Source organism: Hemiscyllium ocellatum, chromosome 15 (genome assembly GCF_020745735.1).
Source record: "Hemiscyllium ocellatum isolate sHemOce1 chromosome 15, sHemOce1.pat.X.cur, whole genome shotgun sequence".
NCBI classification, from domain to species: domain Eukaryota; kingdom Metazoa; phylum Chordata; class Chondrichthyes; order Orectolobiformes; family Hemiscylliidae; genus Hemiscyllium; species Hemiscyllium ocellatum.
Genome location: NC_083415.1, coordinates 37958368 through 37978668, shown reverse-complemented (window position 1 = coordinate 37978668; position 20301 = coordinate 37958368). Strand labels below are relative to the sequence as shown.

At 38.1% G+C, this 20301-nt stretch overlaps 1 protein-coding gene across 1 annotated transcript in view; it reads left to right on the top strand.

The window, feature by feature from the left end:
• Window positions 1-13548: 13548 nt before the first annotated feature.
• LOC132822752 (sodium/potassium-transporting ATPase subunit beta-1-interacting protein 3-like) overlaps window positions 13549-20301 on the top strand; it is a 198143-nt gene continuing 191390 nt past the window's right edge. Inside the window, exon 1 of the mRNA XM_060836053.1 lies at window positions 13549-13630. Within this exon, the coding sequence (XP_060692036.1) occupies window positions 13577-13630 (54 nt within the window). The 5' untranslated portion in view covers window positions 13549-13576. The remainder of the gene's footprint in view (window positions 13631-20301) is intronic.

Here is a 20301-nt window from a genome sequence, read left to right as displayed (position 1 = left end):
CTCACATAATCACCCCTTCTGTCATTTGAATACTTCTACCTGACACTCAATTACAGACATAATCTCTTTTCCATTACGCATCCATCCACAGCTCTCTCAGCCTCAGTACTTGCTTGAAGACTTGTTTTACATCAAGCATTTTTCTATTCTGATCATCTATCTGAAACATTAACTGCCTTTCTCTGTTACACAGTATGACCTGGCAAGTATTTCCAGCATTTTGTGTTTTCATTGGCCTGGTGTTTACTTAGGTTAGCTAGTGTTGTTTAGTTCATGCTAAAGAATGTATTATTAGATTCAGCTCTTTTGGACCAATGCATAGAAAAATGTAGAAGTTACATTAAAAAAACAGAATATATAGTCCAACCAAGCCATGTCAACATTTGCAATAACGTTCTAAGCACATTTAACTGTCCTGTTCCATTATCCAGAGATCTCCAATTCCTTAAGTATCTGTGTAATAGATTTTGTTTTGGTTCGTTGTAAATGTTTTGCATTTAATCTTGAATCCATGTCTTGAGCCTTTCATTCAAGACTTATCAACCACTGGAAACTGTCTACTTTTATCAACCCTGCCCTGCCCTGTTATAATAATGAACAATTACAATTACATTTCCCTCAAGGATTGAATGAAAAGAACATGGTTTTCAAGTCATGCTTTACATTTGTATTATCATATGTCAGGCCGTATCTTCATGAATCTACATTATGATATCTGCAAAGCTGCAATATTATTCTTATTATAGGAAGTCCAATACTGTACAAAATATTCTCACTGAGGTTTTAATGAGGTTTGTGTAATGTTATTATTATCTAACGAATTTTATGTTTCAATCAGCTTGAGATGAATTCAAGTATCCATCAGTTTTGCTAGGTCTTTGTCAATCTGAAGGGATGCATTTAATATTCACTGATCCTGTACCCTCAAATTCCCCTGCATGAGATCTTCTTCCATTTAGAATAAATTATTGCTGATTTTTTATCTTCAGTAAAATGTAACCACACGTGAATTCCACCTGTCAATTTTAGTCTGTTACCTTATTCATGTTCCTCTGCAGTTTCCTGTTGTTTTACCAAAAATAAAACTATAGATTTAATCTGCGCCATCTAAAATCACCTCCTCTAGGGCAATATCCAAATGAATATTGCCTTTAATTCCAAACTGTTTGTTCAATTTTTCTAACCAATTTTTATTCCTAATTCATTAACTTTAATTCTTCTCCAGTAATCTCTCATATCATACCTCACATAGAACATAGTCAAAAAAACTTCCTGGAGATCAATACACACTATAACATTTTTCATGCAGATAAAAAAATCACGCCGCCATATTATAGTCCAACAGATTTATTTGGAGGCATTAGTTTTTGAAGTGCTGCTCCTTCATCAGGTGGTTGCGAAGCAGGACCGTAAGACACAGAAGTTATCACAAAAGATCTTTTGATATAAATTCTGTGTCTTATGGTGCTGCTTCACAACCAGCTGATGAAGAAGCAGCACTTCAAAAGCTAGTGCCTCCAAATAAGTCTGTTGGACTATAACCTGATGTTGTGTGGGTTTTAACTTTGTCCACCCCAGTCCAACACCAGTACCTCCAAATCTTTTTTCATATATATTAAGTTGGTTATCTCTTCAAAGCTTTTAAGCTTCATAAAGTATGATCATCTCTTTTGAACTATGCTGGCTGTTTCAAACTATCTTCTCTTTATCTAGAAAATTGACAGTTACAATTAAAAATACTCAACATTCTCTTTACCATGCTAAATTAAATGTCTTGAACTAGTTTTGTTATCCTTTTCAAATATGGATCTTTTGTTGGTTACTTTTCACACATCTGTCATATTTGTTCGTTCAATTAACCCCTGAACTGTAACCTATAGGGCTTCCGCATTTCCTCCCTCAACTCTTTCAGTGTTCTACAATGTACTTCAGTAGGTTACAGAAATTTGTCTTCTTTTTATTTATTTAATTTATCAGTTTTTTTTAAAAAAATCCAAATCCACCAAAACTTTGTTCATCACAATCAGTTCAAAACTTACCTCCTTCCTTTTTTAGCCAGGAAAAATGTGAAGCGTCTTTTAGATATTTTTTATCATTTTTGATCATTCTCACATTGACAACTATCTCAATTAATGGGTCCCATTTAACTTTTAAAGTTCTCTTTTACTGATATGTTTGTAAAATCCTTTACGTTTTTGATACCTTTGTGAATATCTTTACCTCTCTGTACTAAGCATGTATGCTTTGTATTCTGGTTGTTTTGTAACTATCTATCTCTGATTTCTTCTCTGTAAGTATAAAGATGATTCAACCCTCTCAGCTGAACAGAAACCAGATAGATGGGTCATTAAAATGTCCCTTACTTACTTGCATGTACGTTACCCAGATTTCACTGATGAAGTTTCTGGTCTCTGGATAATTGAAGATCGGAATATCTGGCAAATTCCCATGAGAATGCTTCAGGAAGGCTTGCTCACTGATCTCATGGGAATTGCCCAGAAAGTTTTAACTACTAATGAGCAATTATTCCATATCCTGAACCCTCCAAAAAAAAGTCTCCAACTATGAGTTCGGGACAGACACCCAAGAGTTCCAATTTATTATCTGGATAGTCACCCAGGATATGTTAGCAGAATTAAAATGGAGGACACCTAACCAAAGCTAAGAGAGTTTATTTAATATGCCAAAGTCTGAAAACATCATTGGGTCCTGACTTCAAATCTAACTTACAGCTTTATCTGCCAGTCCAACAGAAAAGAGAAGGGGGAAATGGTATATTTTTAAATTTCCTTTTACTTAGTTTTATGGAGCTAGGGGAGCAACAATGTCACCACACGTCACATCATCACTATTTCAAGTACAAACTAATAAGGTCTGGAGACTTTTAGTGATTTAAAAAAGAAGAAACACAGAATGAAGGATTTTTCACAGATTATGGAAAAGGCAGTGGTGTTGGCTGAAGACTGTCTACTTGCTGAAGAATGAGACATAGCATGACAGAGGTCCCTCCCCAGCTGTTTTATGAAACTGATGAAATGGAAAATATTTCAGTAGCATGCCCAGGTGGATAAGTCTCTTGTGAGATGCAGGCAGTTGATGCACTGCAAAAGATTTTCTGTTCTACAGACTACCGCGAGCAGCATATAACACCAGCATCATATGAAAGCTAGACCACAGGCATACATATGGTAAGCATAGTTGTAGTGTCTGTTGCAACTGCACTTACTGATGTTGTTCAGTATTTGGAGGTAGAATGTGAAGTACAAGGGGATGTGGGATGTGTGTTTGTGTAGGGACATTAAAGCTCCAAAAATGGCATCCAGTCAGTTACCTAACATGACCATACACTCTTCCAAATGTAATCTGGGAGGCTTTACAGGAAAGTGGGGAACCCTTGTGGAGCTGTCAGGCAAATAATTAAAATACTCAAAAGAGGCAATTAGCTCAGAATTTATCTCAGCATTTGGACTTTATGGGTCAGTGCAAAGGTTTTCTGAATTGCGTGGAGATTGCCAGATCCTACCAAGAGTACAATGCAGGGAGTGCTACTTCAGTGAAACTGACAGACTTTAAATGGTGAAACTGAATAATTGCAGTCACCCAGAGGTGAAAGGCTGCTGATCAGAGCACTTCTCTAAGAGTATGCATTTACTGTGTGACATGATTTTTCCAAAGGTTTGGAAGTCAGTTTATCTGTCTTGCACTTAACTCACCCTGATCTGCATTTTCTTCTGTCATCCTTTATTATAGTGTGGGAACAACACATGCAAAAGTCCTTCGGCCTCTGATAAGGATCAAGAAAAGCAGCAACACCAATGGAGTAGAGTCCGTAGTTCTCATTTCCATTCTGTTATTCTTGAAGCTGCAGGAATTAATGTACAATTCAAATCTAACTTCTATTACAGTCCCTTGGACTAGAAATCCTTCCTTTGAATGGTATGGTGTATTTTTCTGCCTGTTTTCTAATTTATTGGGGAACCTCAAACCTGTATTGTAGAGCCATGGCTTATCTGAACAAATAGGTTTATAATCCAGACTTGTTCGTCCAACTCTGTGTGCCCATTATGATAAAACTTGTTTCTATGTTCTAAAATTGTCTTTTTGATCTCTCTATAGTTACTGTTATTCACCAGTGAAAGGACAATAATACGTTAATCACATCTCCTATGTTTCCAGGAGCTTCCAAATTTATCTAAACTTTGGTATTTTATTATGAATACTAATGTAAACAACATCATAAAATGAGCATTTTATATTAATAATGATAACATAGATGCATAGAGAAATGCAGCATGAAAACACAGTCTTTGGTCCAACCAGTCCATGCTGAACATAATCCCAAACCAAATTAATCCCACCTACATGCTCCTGGCCCATATCCCTCCAAACCTTTCATATTCATGTACTTATCCAAATGTCTTTTAAATGTTGTAACTATACTCATATCCGTCACTTCCTCAAGAAGTTCATTCCACACATGAGCCACCCTCTGTGTAAAAAAAGACCCCTATGTCTTTTTTAAATCTCTCTCCTCTCACCTTAAAAATGTGCCCCCTCGTCTTGAAGTCCCCCAGCCTAGGTAAAAGACAACTACCATTAACTCTATCTATACCACTCATTACTTTATAAACTTCTATAAGGTTGCTTCTCAACCTCCCATGCTTCAGTGAAAAAAGTCCCAGCCTATCCAGCCTAAAACTGGGCAACCAGAACTGGACACAGTATTCCAGAAGAGACCTCACTAATGTCCTGTATAACCTCATCATGACTTCCGAACTCAAAGAACTGAGCAATGAAGGCAAGTGTGCTAAGCACCTTTTAAAACACCCTGTCTACATGTGATGCAAACTTCAAGGAATTATGTACCTGAACCCTTAGATCCCTCTGTTCTACAGGGCTTGAGCTATAGGGAGAGGATGAATAGGCTATGGCTGTTTTCCTTGGATCATCGGAGGCTGAGGAGTGACCTTACAGAGGTTTATAAAATCATGAGGAGCATGGACAGAGTAAATAGACAAAGTCTTTTCTCCAGGTTGGGGGAGTCCAGAACTACAGGACACAGGCTTAGGGTGAGATGGGAAAGGTTTAAAAAGGAGCTAAGGGACAACGTTTTCATGCAAAGAGTGGTGTGTGTATAGAATGTGCTGCCAGAAGAAGTAGTGGAGGCTGGTACAATTACAACATTTAAAAGGCACCTCGATGGGTACATGAATAGGAAAGGTTTAGAGAGATATGGGCCAAGTTCTGGAAAGTGGGATAGATTAATTTAGGATATCTGGTCTGCATGGACGACTTGGACTGAAGAGTCTGTTTCCATGCTGTACATCTCTGTGACTCTATGACTATAACACTATCCAAGGCCCTACATTAATTGTATAAGTCCAACCCTTGTTTGATGTACCAAAATGCAATACCTGACATTACATATATGACTTTACAATGGGAATAGGTCTCCTAACCTGAATCTAATGTGTGGGTATATAAACCACATTACCTTCCAGGTTTGTTTTGCCTCAAATAACAACCATCAAAACAAAGAGATATTTAAAAACAAATATATATATTAAGGATACCACTCATCTCCTGCTGGTTTTATTGAGTTGACAATAGCTATACGTCTTAACTGAAAACCTCATTAATTTACCAATCTAGAGAAATATCTAACAGGGAGATTAATTAAAGAAATAACTTACTTGCATACAGCAGCATCTTGGCCCTGGTTGAGCAATCATTGACAAATGAATGATGCATGTTATTCCTTACACTTTTTATTTTGCAGTTACTTGCAGTAATTAGAGACACAGAACAGTGTGGTGCCCTCTACAAGTGATGTTGAATCTGAGAGAAAAGCAGGCAACATTGTGTCTTGTTATTCGGTAACGTTGAAAAATCATTACTGAGACAAGCAGAGTTTAAAAAGGAAACATACCTGAGAATATTTAATTCAATGCCAAGTCAAATAGAGAAAGTGGAACAAAGGAGGAAAAGAAAGGGAAGGGATGGAAGGAAAAGATCATAAACTAAACATTTCACTTTAATTGTTGAAAATCTCCAACATTCATTAAAAATTGAATGAATGAGATTCCATATTTGTAAACGTTAACTTCCAGTGTCAGAGAGGTTGATTGGTAGTAATTAAAACTTTCCACATGTTTAAAGCTCACTTACAGTTGAACAATATTTTTCGGCATGATTGGGGTACACTTAGTGGCCAAGTCCAGCAACTTCACAATCTTTCCATCCTTGAATGTCTTATCCCTCACAAAATATCCCTTGCAGTAAGCATGACATCCCAGTCACAAACCACCTGATTTCTATGTTTATCTGCACTTATATGGTCACTTGGTGTTGGTATCTGATTAATTCCTCAAGAACAATGAGAGATTATAGTCTGGATTTAGTGACAAAATAATGGTATGACTACTTCTTCCACAGAATGTGCTGAAGTGTTTCACTAATAGAAGTATTTCTGCAGTTAGCCACATCATGAATAAAAAATAGTCTCTAACTTCAGGATGCATTTCATTACCACTTCCCCACAGGAAGTACCTGAATAACAGCCATAAGTAAACAGGCGAGATTAACAACTAAAACATATACATATCATCAAATATTATCAAAATTCTATTTGTTGAAAGAATTTAAACACTCAATTGGTAGTTAAGAAATGTATTCATTAAGATGTATTTCCATACAATGGAGTTAAGAGATTGGTATTTGTCATCATGCAGTTTGATTCACTGTAGCTATGAAGTCCACAAAATAAAGTTGGAGTTTGTTTTATTTAACTGTGTACACAAATACAAATCTCCAGTTCCATGTTCTGTGCTGCAGAACGTTCACTTTTTTGGAGATAGGCTGTCCATAATCTGTTGGTGGAATAATATAGCAACAACTTTTTAAATACTGAATGTATAATGCTTGAAAAATGCATCACAAATAACTATTTTAATGCAATACATAATTGAGATACAGGCTTATTGTAGGGACCAGCTTACTCTGTTGAGTCATCAATATCTTGTAGTCTGCATGTGGGTGAATTCCTTTTTGTGTGTGTACTGAACATATTTGGATGTACAATTAATAACAGCTGTCACATTCAATAGCCAAAATTCTTAACCAGCCAGTAAATATGTTGCTCTGCTGCTTCACTTATAAATTAAAGTATGCTTCACCACCTGCACTGACAGCATGACCAAAATCTACCTGGCATTTAGATAAAAAAGCAAGATGGGTTTCTTCAGCTGGATATCGTACCATCTGTTCTGCAGCTTAATTGGGTAACAGGAAGGACAAAAAGTATGCAAAAAATAGTTTAAAGGTTGTTGGGTTTTGTATTTGTGTGCACAGTTAAATAAAACAATTTGTAACTTTAGTTTGAATTCTCAGTGAATGGGACTGCACTATGACAGTTCCTTAGCTCCTTTGTATGGGAGTACATCTTAATAAATCCATTTCTTAACTTCCAATTAAATGTTTAGATCTATTTTTGAAAAGTAGAGTTTAGATGATGTTTAAAGTGTTGATATGTGTATCGGATTGGAAGTCAGTTGCTCAGAATGAAAAGGAACAGATTTTCTGAATAGCATAGCAAAAGTAAGAAGTTGTTACTGATCACGGAAAACTACAAGAATAATATAACCATGATTATGTTTTAAAACCTTGCAATGTGTCTCACTCTGACTAACATTTTAACATTTTGAAATTTATCCACATATCATCCAAACACATTAGAACAATTAAGTGTTGATTTGTACCAAGTGGTTCAGAGTCTTTACTTAATACAATTGTATAAGAAGCCAAGAGCCATTAAATAGATAAAAGGATCATTATTTTTGGAAACTGTGAGAAGGAGTTCTTACAATGGTGTTATTGTATAAGTGAAAGAGAATGCTTATCAGTCCAAGTACAAGGCGAAAGAGATCTTACGTTATATGTTTTAATCGCCATGTTAATCTGCATTTGTAGATGTTGCAATTTCATGGGAACGCAATGCTGTCCCTGAATAAGTAGCTATTGCTCATTAAGGGATGATGTTAGCTTTCTTTGTTTGGCAAAAAGGAGGCCATAGCAGAATTAAAATGATAGCGGTGGATTTATTACACCAATCCTCCACCCTTATCATCCAGTGCATGTCACTCATGGAGTTTTCATGCCCAGGCAAAGCAAGTGCTTGAATCACATAGTTGCTTATGAATGTTTGCAAATATGTTTCCTTTGAAATATATAGTGCTCCAAAAAATTTTGATGGCTTTTAAGGTGGATTGTATGCTAGCAACACCCTGTTTTGCAAAATCTGGGACATCTGATATCGTGAAAAACAATAAAACTAAAGCTGTAATAGCTATTAAACAGTGTCAATTGTGTTTAGTTTTGTGCTAAAAATGCCAGAGGGAAACATTGAGCCCCCGAACAAAAACACACATTCCAACCTGAAGGTGTTTAGTTGATTTGAAATTGGATTTTGGGCCTCCCTTGCTATTTCTTTGCATGAACTGCTAGCACCTGTTATGCTTCTATAACACTAAAATTAATATTTTAATAATATCCTACTGACAACAGCATAACGGTGAGCATGTGAAGGGGGTTGAAGTAGCGTTGGGCATGCACTAATTATGGGAAGGGTGGAGGCATTGCTTAGACTGCGGGTGAAAGCTGAGGGGAGGGAGGTTCACCATTTCAGTCAATCCTAACTAACCTCTGCAATCTACGCATGAAAATAGCATAGACCTATCTTAGGAAGCTGAGGATGCTTGCAAACCAACCTTTGACAAATGCAGTGCCACCTGCTTGAGCGCTTTAGACACCAAATAGACATTTGGTTCCTCCACTATTGATGCTCAGAAGCAGCAGTGTACCCTAGCTACAAGATGCACTGCAGAAATTCACCTTAGACAGCACCTTCCAAATTCTCAACCACTGCCATCTAGAAGGATAAAGGGAACAGATACACGGGAGGAACACCACCTGCAAGAGTTTTTACAAGCCATTCACCATCCCAACTTGGAAATGTATCACAGTTCCTTCAGTGTCGATGAATTGCTATCATAGAAAACTCCCCCGAATGTGATTGTGGGTGTACCTACATCAAATGGACTGCAATAGTTCAAGAGGCAAATCATTTTAAGACCACCATTTTAAAGGCAACTAGGAACAGGCAATAAATGCTGGCCCAGCTAGTGATGCTCATATTCTGTGTATGAATGAATTAAAAAGAAATATAACATTTATTACCAAAAATTATTCTTTTTGCTTTTGTTTTCCAAAGAAACAATAAGATGCAGCAAGGATCAATTTCTACTCTCACTTTTATTTGGTAAATTTAATCATTCAATTTAAGAAAGGAAGCAGGGAGCAAAACAAAATTGTACAGATCATCAAACCTGTTTCCCAATGCAATTTATTTTATAGTGGTTACTATCAATTCTACGGTGATTTCTAGTGGGACCCAACCCAAATGCAGGCAAGATTTTCAAAAAGACCGCTTTATTAAATTTATCCCAATTCCCAAAGACAATCATCAACAGTGTGTTATTAGTCCACATACATTATTCAACTCTGATCAGCTGTAGCCAACAGAAGATTATAGAGATGAAAGTGGTAATTATCCATGCTGTGTGACTCTATAATTCTAATGCTTACTTTGGACTTCAGCTTTATACAATGGTGAACATGTTCTGAAGGAAAGAGGGAAGGGAAAACTGTTGAATAGATTGCAACTGGTCTTCAACTAAAATTACTAACCATCTATTTTCACATTTTGATGAGTTTGCCCATACATGGTAGTGTGGTATGCTCAAGCACCTTAGAAAACAAGTGCATTAATTTACTACATGATATATTCTCTTTTCAGCCAGCATTCTCTGTTGCAGTAACTATTGCTGTCACTCACTGAGGACCATTGATTGTTGGTTTCCATTGGTGAGGGATAATGAAAACTATTTTTCTCACCACAGACTGTAGATGTTATTACTATTTCAGATGAACCATCTAAAAAACCTGTTCATTATTAAAGCATCATAGAATCCCTAACTGTGGAAAGAGGTCTTTCAGCCCATTCAGCCTGCTCTGACTCTCCAAGAGCATCCCACCCAATCCAGCCCTTTCTCCATCCCCATAACCATACATTTACCATGACTAATCCACCTAGCCTGCACATCCCTGGACTATTATTTATACTACATTATTGATATATATATACAGAATGCAAAAGTTTCTGATATACATTTGATTATAATTTATTTTACTGCTTAGTAACTTAGTAACATGTATTTTTAATTTAAAATTAAATATTTTTGTTAAGGAACATGCTTTGTGTGCAGGGGAAGGATTAATGATGTCAGAGTTATTAATATAAGCTTTCCTCTAAGTACTGAACAGAAAACATTCTAACGATTCCAAAATATTATTTGAAAGATCACACAAATCCTGAAATTGAAGAGCAATAAGTTAATGTGAGAATGTCTATTTGATTAAAAATGGTCTTCCTACTAATTTATTAAAAACATTAAACCATTTGCTTTAGATAGGTTAACACCACCAAAAAATTGGCAGAGACAGGAATTTTGGATGAGCATATTGGCTAGTAAACCAGATTTAATTTCAGTGCCAGAGTATTTAGTGCCAATTTTGTTTCCTATCTCGTTCAATTGACATTGTCACTAAGGGAGTGATGGAAGAACTGGGAAAATATTTTCATGCAAAGGATTGTGGAGCAAGGACATTTTATCAGGGATAGTGCATGATGCAGGAAGCATATGCATATGATGGGCCTCAGCTACACTGCCATGTTAGCTAGCAATTAGTTACAATTGTGTTTAGCTTCAAGTCTAGTTTACTGTTCAGTCAACATTTATACACAAAATTCCAACTACTAAAAACATAACAAACTAAAACCCATATTTAACTTAACTCTAACCATCAATTGCTTATTTTAAATACTTCTCTGTGTCTCTCAAGTTCCATCCTTTGCACCAGTTGTGATGTCAGTATTTATGTATGAACATTGCACAGGTCATTTTAATTAGTGAGTGGATAGTAGAGTGTCTTAATTCAGACAAACAATAAAAGCTTGCATTTATTTATTGTCTTTATAGTGTAGTGACATTTTTACTTTTAAAGGAAGATATTCATTTTGCTTTTTAGATTAGGCAAAGATTCCAAAGTAAGTCTGGTATGTAGCAGAAAGTATGCATGTGACACACAGTGCACATGTAATTTTGTGAAGTTGATAATTTAATGTGAAAAAATGATTGGGGAATAAACTCTGAACATGTCTTGTATCAGTTTATTTGTATAGCATAATAGGAAAGGAAGTTGCTGCAGCATGCTTAAGAAGTCATTAATTTTGAATGGCCACAATAAAATGATATCTGTGCAGCATTTCAGTTTTCCTTTATTTGAAGAGACATAGACACCAAATAAATATACCATCCCTCCAATTATTCTCTCAAATTAACATGCCTGGCAACCAATGAATGCTAAAAAGCTGCTGAACAGAAGGCAAGTTTCTATTGCCCACTTCATCAAGCCTGACACTAGTCAGTGACAGAGAACTGAATAAGCCATCAAATTCTACAGAGCTGTAGAATTTTCAGGGGTTTCAAATTGACTGCATATATATGGCTATTAATTTAGGACTGGTTCATCCATAGGCAGAATTAAAGCCTGTACCCCCCAAAATTTTAATATAATTTTATTTTGAAGTGTTCTGCTCATGTGGGGATGGATGGGGGAGGACTGACCCTTCTGCTTTCTGTTCCAGCGTTCCCTCCTGGGGGCATATCAGTTGTGAGCACCTTGTATATGTGCTAGAGAGGGCGCACAACTGGCACAATAGTAAAGGGCATTCACCTTGATCCCATGAGCTATGGCAGTGCCAGTGGCAGACATATGGAGTAGGGGACTATCCGCATTTATGTCTCCTGATAGATTTCTGGGCTCTCCATATTTATTATGGTATTAGGTTGGTGTTACAAGGATTTCTTTCTTATTTTCAAGTTGATGTATAATTGACCTCAACAAACCTCACAAAACAGACACTAATGCTCCTTCTTCGAGAAGGAATTTCTTCACCCAGAGAGTTGTAAATCTATGGAATTCCCTGCCCAGTGAAGTAGTTGCCACTTCACATTTTTAAGCATTTTAAAAACTAAGATAGGTTTTTTCTGAACAATAAAGGAATTAAGGGATGCAATGAGAGTGTGGGTAAATGGAGTTGAGTCCACGAAAATATCAGCTATGATCTTATTGAATGGAGTAGCAGCTTTGAACGGCCAGATGGCCTACTCCTGCTCCTAGTTCTCTTGTTCTATGTTCTTAGGTCTACACAGTGCACCACATAAGAACAGGCAATTGTTGCAAAACCATGAGAGTTATTCCTGGGCTGAATTATTACACATTACTCTATGTAGGGATCATTGAGTAATGAAAGCCACCAGGGGGCCTCATGGGTATACTTTAAAATCCCTATTATTAAAATATTTTTGGAAGGATAATCAAAGCAGCATCTCAGAAATCTTCAAATTTGGAGAAGCTGTGAAGCAGGATTCTTCAATGTTCAGAACGTACAAATGAGGAGAAGTACTTTTGCTTTAAATGCATTTACCCTCTCGGGCTACGGTTGCTACGGTGACCATTGTCATTAGGAATAATAGGGAAGTAATGCAGAACACTGGAACTTTGTAAATCATGAATTTACATATGTCGAAAGTTTTAAAAAGTATAAAGGAAAATCCTCTGATATCTAAAGCAGGAAGATGCTGCAAAACAAAACCCACATTTGCACACTGAAGCTTTGGTGAATGTTAAATTTGAAACCCCTTCAGGCTGTATTTGGTAACTCAACAATTTTTCTATCCTTCAAACGAGTTTCTGAAAAGGTTTGGTCAAAACTCTATGCTGCATACATGACCAAAGGGAGTCTTTCAAGAAACATGCGTCGCGATTGGAATTAAATCAATCACTGCAGAAATATCCTGGCAAATGCAGGAAGCCTCTGTCACTGGCAACACTACATTTCCACTCCCAGTTACCTTGACATTTAGATTTGCTGGATCAAGTTTAAGCGAAATACTTCCTGAGCTGGTTAGAATTCAAGAGTTGAGAAAGCATATTCCTTTATTTCAGGTGACGTGGGTTGAGAAAAGTTTGGATTTTTTTTAAGTGAGGTGGTGAAATCAGAATAAACTGGGGTCGGGGCGGGAGAGTCTTTGAAACAAAACTTGGATTGATATCGATAATAACGGGGTAGCTGGTGATCTCATCTTTCTCCAGGAGATTGTTGTCTTTAACTGTACAACATCCGTCCGTTAGTGACCCTCCCTCTCTCTCTCCCTCCCTCCCTCTCTCCCAGCCTGGCACATTGATTGAACTGAACTTTCTCATCCACAAGACAAGCTCCAAGCTCTCCCTCCATTGAAAGCACCTTCCAGCCCAGCACTGGAAACTGTTCACGTTGTATTTATCTCCCCATTTTCGTTATGCTGCCGGACCAGCCTCGCTGACTGCTCTGTGTATCAACAACAAAGGGTTTTTTTTGTTCATTATTTCATCTCCGTTGTCCTATTATTTGAGGATGAGCTGTTGTACGGGACGGTGTACCCTCATCTTCCTATGTATCCTTCAGCTGGTGAGTGTAAAATCATTCTAAAAAAAAATCAACGTGGAGCATTGTCTCCTTGAGTAAGTTTGTCTTGGTCGGTAGATTGTTTTAATATTTTTCTGATTTATTTGTCAGAACTTTCAGACATTTGTCAATGTACTTAATGCAATTTCTTTAAACATCGCGATGAAATTGCAGTAACTCATGGTAAGGTATAAAAGCGGGTTGGAAAACAGTGGAAAGGTTTATTCATGCCTGCATATAAAAGTCTGAGTATGCCAGTGGGAAGCATTGTGTTACCAGAACCTTTGCAATACGATATACAGAGCCCTGTGTATCATGCCGTGGGTCAATGCAATGCAGCGGGTTATTGTGGCACAGCCAGTTGGGGTTAGTGCTGTCTTGTGTCTGTCCCGAGTTTGTCCGGGAGATCTGGCGCTTCTATCGAGTTGGTTGTTTCTCTCTTTTGTTCTGGCGAACCGAAAGGGGTGACGCAAGGATCCTTTTCAGCGAGAGAGGCAATAACAAACCCCGTTGGCAAGGCCGTGTCCGACTTTGTTTTGAAAGATCAACGGCATAGTATTTCAAATTCGTGCAGTTCACTGAGCTGACATGGCAGGATAGGCTCAGAGCGCAGCCCAGTGTACGGCAAGGTGCCTGCCTGGTCAGCGGCTCAGGCTTGGCCATTTGTCATTCCAGGCAGCGTGAGATAACACACGGTTCCACGCGTTTGGTACCAGGACTTTAATCACTGTTGCTCAGAGAGTTCATTCCTGCATTTACCTTCCCCCAACAACCACCCAAGAAGCATTTCAAACCCCACCTCGCACGATGCAATATCACGGTTCTCTCCCAGCGTTTCAAACCATCTGTAGCCACTTGGCCTTCCCAGGTTAATTTCACATCTTCAACACTAGCCAACGCTTTGAAGTGAGAATGTCATTCAATGGTCGGCTCATTGACAGAGAGCGATCTCAAAACCAAACTGATCACAAGGAGGTGATGAGAGAAATTGAAGAACTGGAAGTGAAAACCCTCTTGTTTAGTTAGTGTCTGTGGACAGAAAGGGCTTTGAACTGTTTTCCAAAGGGTCCTGTTCCCTGCTGTAAGGGCAGTGTCCTGGGAGAGACACATATTGGAAAGCACGGGAGTCTTTGAGAAGAAGAGGCAACATGAGCCACTTTGATTTGTGCCCTAAATATACCAACATTCACAGAAATAATGCGGCACCGAACTTGAATTCTCACTTGGAGAAACCATAAAGATGGTTACTGTAGAAAATGAAAATGTCACACCAATGTGCTGTGAGGTAAAAACACAACGTGCTGGAGAAACTCAGTAGGTTTGGCAGCATCTGTGGAGAGAGATAAAGAAGAGTCCGTTTGGACTGGAAATATTCATTCTGCTTCTCTCTCCACAGATGCTGTAAGATCTGCTGAGTTTCTTCAGCATTTTCTGTTTTTCTTTCAGATTTCCAGCATCCACACATTACCTTTATTAGAATGCACAGTGAAGATTTCATTTGTCCTGTCTAGAGGAAACTTTATACCTGGTGCTGGCCTTGACCTGGAAGTGCTTGATGCCACCAGTGGGTTCAAAAAATGGAAGTTGTGTTGATTTTTAGCAGTAACTTGTTTTTAACTATTTGATCATTAAGAGATATTTTTGTTAAGTTCATAAGATAGAGGAGAAGAATGAGGCCATTCAGCCCATCGAATCTGCTCCACTATTTGATCATAACTGATATGCTCCTTGCCTCCACTCTCCTGCTATCTCTCCGTATCCCTTCACCCCATTACCAATTAAAAATCTGTCTAACTGATTTATTCACAACCTCAGCATCGACCAGACTGTGGAGTAGTGAATTCCACAAATTACAGACCAAACCAATTCATGAATATATTCTGCACATCATCCTTGTATGTTCAATAAATGCCATATTCAGCAAAGAAATGTGTTGGAATTTAGTCATACTTCAAGGATATATGTACATATTATCTATAGTCTATAACTAAATTAATATTTAGCTAACTTTGTTAAACATATAATTTTATTGGGTAGTGTTGCAGTACAGATATCTTGAACACTTTCCTCGTGTAAAACATCTACTCTGCAGAAGACATTGGTTGCTACATTAAAATAAAAGTAAGAATGCACAGCCCCAAAATATTTTGGGGTAAAAAATGAGGTCTGCAGATGCTGGAGATCACAGTTGAAAATGTGTTGCTGGTTAAAGCACAGCAGGTCAGGCAGCATCCAAGGAATAGGAAATTCGACGTTTCGGGCATAAGCCCTTCATCAGGAATCATTCATCATCCTGATGAAGGGCTTATGCCCGAAACGTCGAATTTCCTATTCCTTGGATGCTGCCTGACCTGCTGTGCTTTAACCAGCAACACATTTTCAACCCAAAATATTTTGGTCATGAAATTAAGGCTGGAGCTGGATGACCATTTTTTTTAGATTAGATTACTTACAGTGTGGAAACAGGCCCTTCGGCCCAACGAGTCCACACTGACCCACCGAAGCGCAACCCACCCATACCCCTACATTTACCCCTTACCTAACTCTACGGGCAATTTAGCATGGCCAATTCACCTGACCTGCACATCTTTGGACTGTGGGAGGAAACCGGAGCACCCAGAGGAAACCCACGCAGACACGGGGAGAACGTGCAAACTCCACACAGTCAGTCGCCTGAGTCGGGAATTGAACCCGGGTCTCAGTGCTAACCACTGTGCCACAGTGCTGCCCAAATTTAATGTGTTTGAAATTCCTGTGAACAAAATTAAGTTATATTGTTTATTATTTAGCATATTATTTGTTTCTTGAAGTTTAGCAAGGCACATTAAAGGATTAAAAATGAATTTCATTAGCAGAAGAACATGTCTTTTAATATATTAGAAATTTTATTAATATTGTCTTAGATATAGCACTTCCTATTAAATGGATTAAATCGATTTCAGTTCAACTTCAGTCATCTTTTAGGATTTGTTTAAACATTAATTTTATTGATCTTTTCTGAACTTGACAGTTGCCCTGTGCTTAAATAAAGGCAATGTTCAGGAATGCTGGAGATCTGAAATAAAAATCAAAAATGTTGGAGAAACTCAGTAGGTCTGACAGCAACTGTGGAGAGAGAAAGAGAATTATCATTTTGAGTTCATTATGACTCTTCAGAACATTGCAATGTTAGCCAAACATGACGATTTTGCCATGCCCTAATATTTCAGGATTTGTTGAGCCCCGTAATATTTTCTGAAAACTTAATTGTCAGTATTCTGTGATCTGGCAGCCTGCTCTCATCAATAGTGATATAACACATAATATTGGGAGTCTGAGAGAATTGGAAGGAGATGAAGTGGAAAAGTAACTGATCAAAAGTCAACCAAGATTATTGCTGAATTCATTGGCTCATTATTACCAGGCATTAGTGGGGAGTCCACAATCAAGGGTCACATTCTAATGATACTGGGCAGGCAATATAGAACTGAGATGAGGAGAAGTTTCTTCACCCAGAGAGTGGGGTCCTTGCGGAATTCGCTGCCACAGCGAGTGGTTGAGGCCAAAATATGAAATATTTTCAAGAAGGAGTTAGATATAATTCTTAGTGTTAAAGGGATCAAAAAGAAATGAGTTGGATGACCTGCCATGATCATATTGAATGGCAAAGCAGATTTGAAGGGATGAATAGCCTACTCCTCCTCCTATTTCCAATTTTCTATCTTTCTATGTGAGCTTGTTTATTGTGTAGCTACATATTCTGGGTTAAAATTGCTCTTTTTCTGAAGGATATAATTTTCCCCTCATTACTATTGAACCTGCTAATAAAATTACATGACCAGAAATTGCATTTTGATTTTAATTAACGGACTGATTTTAGTGGAAATGGCAGGTTGGCAGTCCCGTTCTCTATGTCAGTGTCTCGGTCTGTGTTGAGAGCCAAGCCTCATTATGAACATCATCAAATCTGTCCAGTGTGAATAATCCACCCACTCCAGGCAGATGCAACATTTGGTAATCTCAGTGGTAAGAATTATGGGATAAGAATGTATATAAAAGTGCTCATGGTTATGATTGATGTACTTGGGAGGTGGCGTTGTTAGGTATTTTGTAGGATTCTGAAGAAATGCTCCTTTTCTACCTGTCCTCTGCCTCAGCAGTCACTTGACCTCAGATGTTCAGAAGGCTATTAAAATGATATATTTTGAAGGATCGAACGTAAAACAACAAGTTCTCTGTTACAATTTTATGTCCATTACTACTTGACTTCCAGGGGTAAGGGTCTGGATTGAGAACTAAAATTGGTTGCTGTAGGTTGCAAAACTATTTGTTATTATAAATCATTTTCAGGTTATTAATGGCAGAAAGTAAAATGGGCAATATCCCATATTCCAGTAGAAGATAGCCCTCACTGACCATTCACATATATTTGTCAGTATTTCAATCAATAAATGTTTGCCTTCAGTCTGGTGAAATATGTAGTTTGATACTGATAAATGTGCAACTATGTGTAAGTAAGCAAGGGATATCTAGGGCATCTCTGGGATTTGCAGTGGGAAGGAAGAGAAAGATGTCAGAATAATTTGGGGCAGGCACTTCACTATGGTTATGCCCATGACCAAAGAGAGTTCTTCAATATAATTTGTAAGTTGATTTATCTTCACAGTGTAGTCTTTCGTAAATCCTTCCAAATCTTTGAAGTGACTATGATGCTCAGTGATGAAATAACAAAAGCATAACATTGTGCACTATAAATATTGTGGTATGGCACAGTGAACATGCATGTCAGCATACATCATTGTCAAAAACATAACACATCATACAAACAAAGTTAAATCTCACTATTTCAAACTGCAGCACTTGGGTGACTATTGATCTTATTAAAATATATGGTTTCAAGAAATGTGAATGGTATTTAATGAAGTTGATGGGGGTCTTGGACTGAGTTCTGCCAGAACTCTACCCATTAGAGGCCCAGGATCATTGTGGATCCAGGCCACAGGTGGGTGATGGCTGAGGGGAATCATGGGGAATAACATGGTGAGGTTGGCAGCAAGATGGTTCAGAGCAGTTCTTCCCTCTCCAGGGCATCAATGTGGACTTCAATAGTTTCCTCATTTCCCCTTCCCCCACCTCACCCCAGTTCCAAACTTCCAGCTCAGCACTGTCCCCATGACTTGTCCTACCTGTCTATCTTATTCCTGATGAAGGGCTTATGCCCGAAACGTCGAATTTCCTATTCCTTGGATGCTGCCTAACCTGCTGTGCTTTAACCAGCAACACATTTTCAACTATCTTCTTTTCCACCTATCCACTCCACCTTCCCTCCACTGACCCATCACCTTCATCCCCTCCCCCACTCACCTATTGTACTCTATGCTAGTTTCTCCCCACCCCCACCCCCACCCCCACCATTCTCTCACTTATCTCTCCACCCTTCAGGCTCTCTGCCTGTATTCCTGATGAAGGGCTTTTGCCCGAAACGTCGATTTTACTACTCCTTGGTTGCTGCCTGAACTGCTGTGTTCTTCCAGTACCGCTAATCCAGAACCTCCCCATTCCATTGCTGAGCCTCATCTTCCTGTTGCCAGGTTCCTCGATCAGGCCAAGTGCCTTTGAATGAGAGACTCCCAGGAAGTCTCCAATAACTCAGAGAGGCTTGTGTCATGAGCTCCCAGCTTAGAGTCTGCCCTGTCTGCTCCTGGGTGAATATCAGCAGGAGTGGGCTGAGGACCTTAACAGGATAATTGATGGCAGGGTGAGAAGGCTGTCTGCTGAATGTAAATGTATTGATAAATACTTTTTTGTTATATTTTGTGTTTGTACTTTTACTAATCTTTTATAAATTATGACCTGTTTTAGAAACCAAATGCTATTAGAATTATAACTCTTTTAAAAGAAAGGTTTTGATTGTTATGGACTGAAATCATGTGGCTTATGATTAAACAGTTTACTATGTTTTCTGCTGTGTCTCTTCGCTGGGAACAGATCAATAATAGATCCTTTCTCTCAGTGGTGTATTGTCTAAGTGTAGGCTACAGCCTTATTCTAATTAAACAGAACAATAGGTGCACTTGCTTCAACCACGTCACTGAGTTAACACCATGTAAATACCTTGTGAATGACTCTTGCAACTGTCAGAATGATTCTTTCACACTGCCCTTGCTTATGCAACCCTAGAAAACCAATCTAATGAAACAGCGGAAAAGCTTGGATTCAAACAGCATCTGTCATAACTTCAGGAAGTCCCAAATGGATTCATAATCAAAGAATTTCTTTGGCTGTGAAATTACAATTGTAATTGAATTTTAATATTTATGCATATATTTTATTCATGGTTATCATACATCTAATGATGAGGGAAACATAGCATTAGCATTAACGTCTTTCACTGCAAAATCATGGGATATTGGAATTATTGGCAAGGGTACCCCTAATTATTTTTGCAAAGTTGGTGGAGAACCACTTTTATGAACCACTAGAGTTCATATGCTGTAAGCTTACCCATAGTGCTGAGAGATAGGGAGTTTTCCTGGATTTTGACCCAGAGATGATGCAGTATTGTGGATAAATTTTCAACAAGATGTTGTGTGAAATGGAGGAAAACTTGTAGTTGGCAGTGTACCCATCTATCTGCTGCCTTTGCCCTCCTAGATGATAAAGATTATCATTTTGGAAGGTCAAAGGAGCCTTTG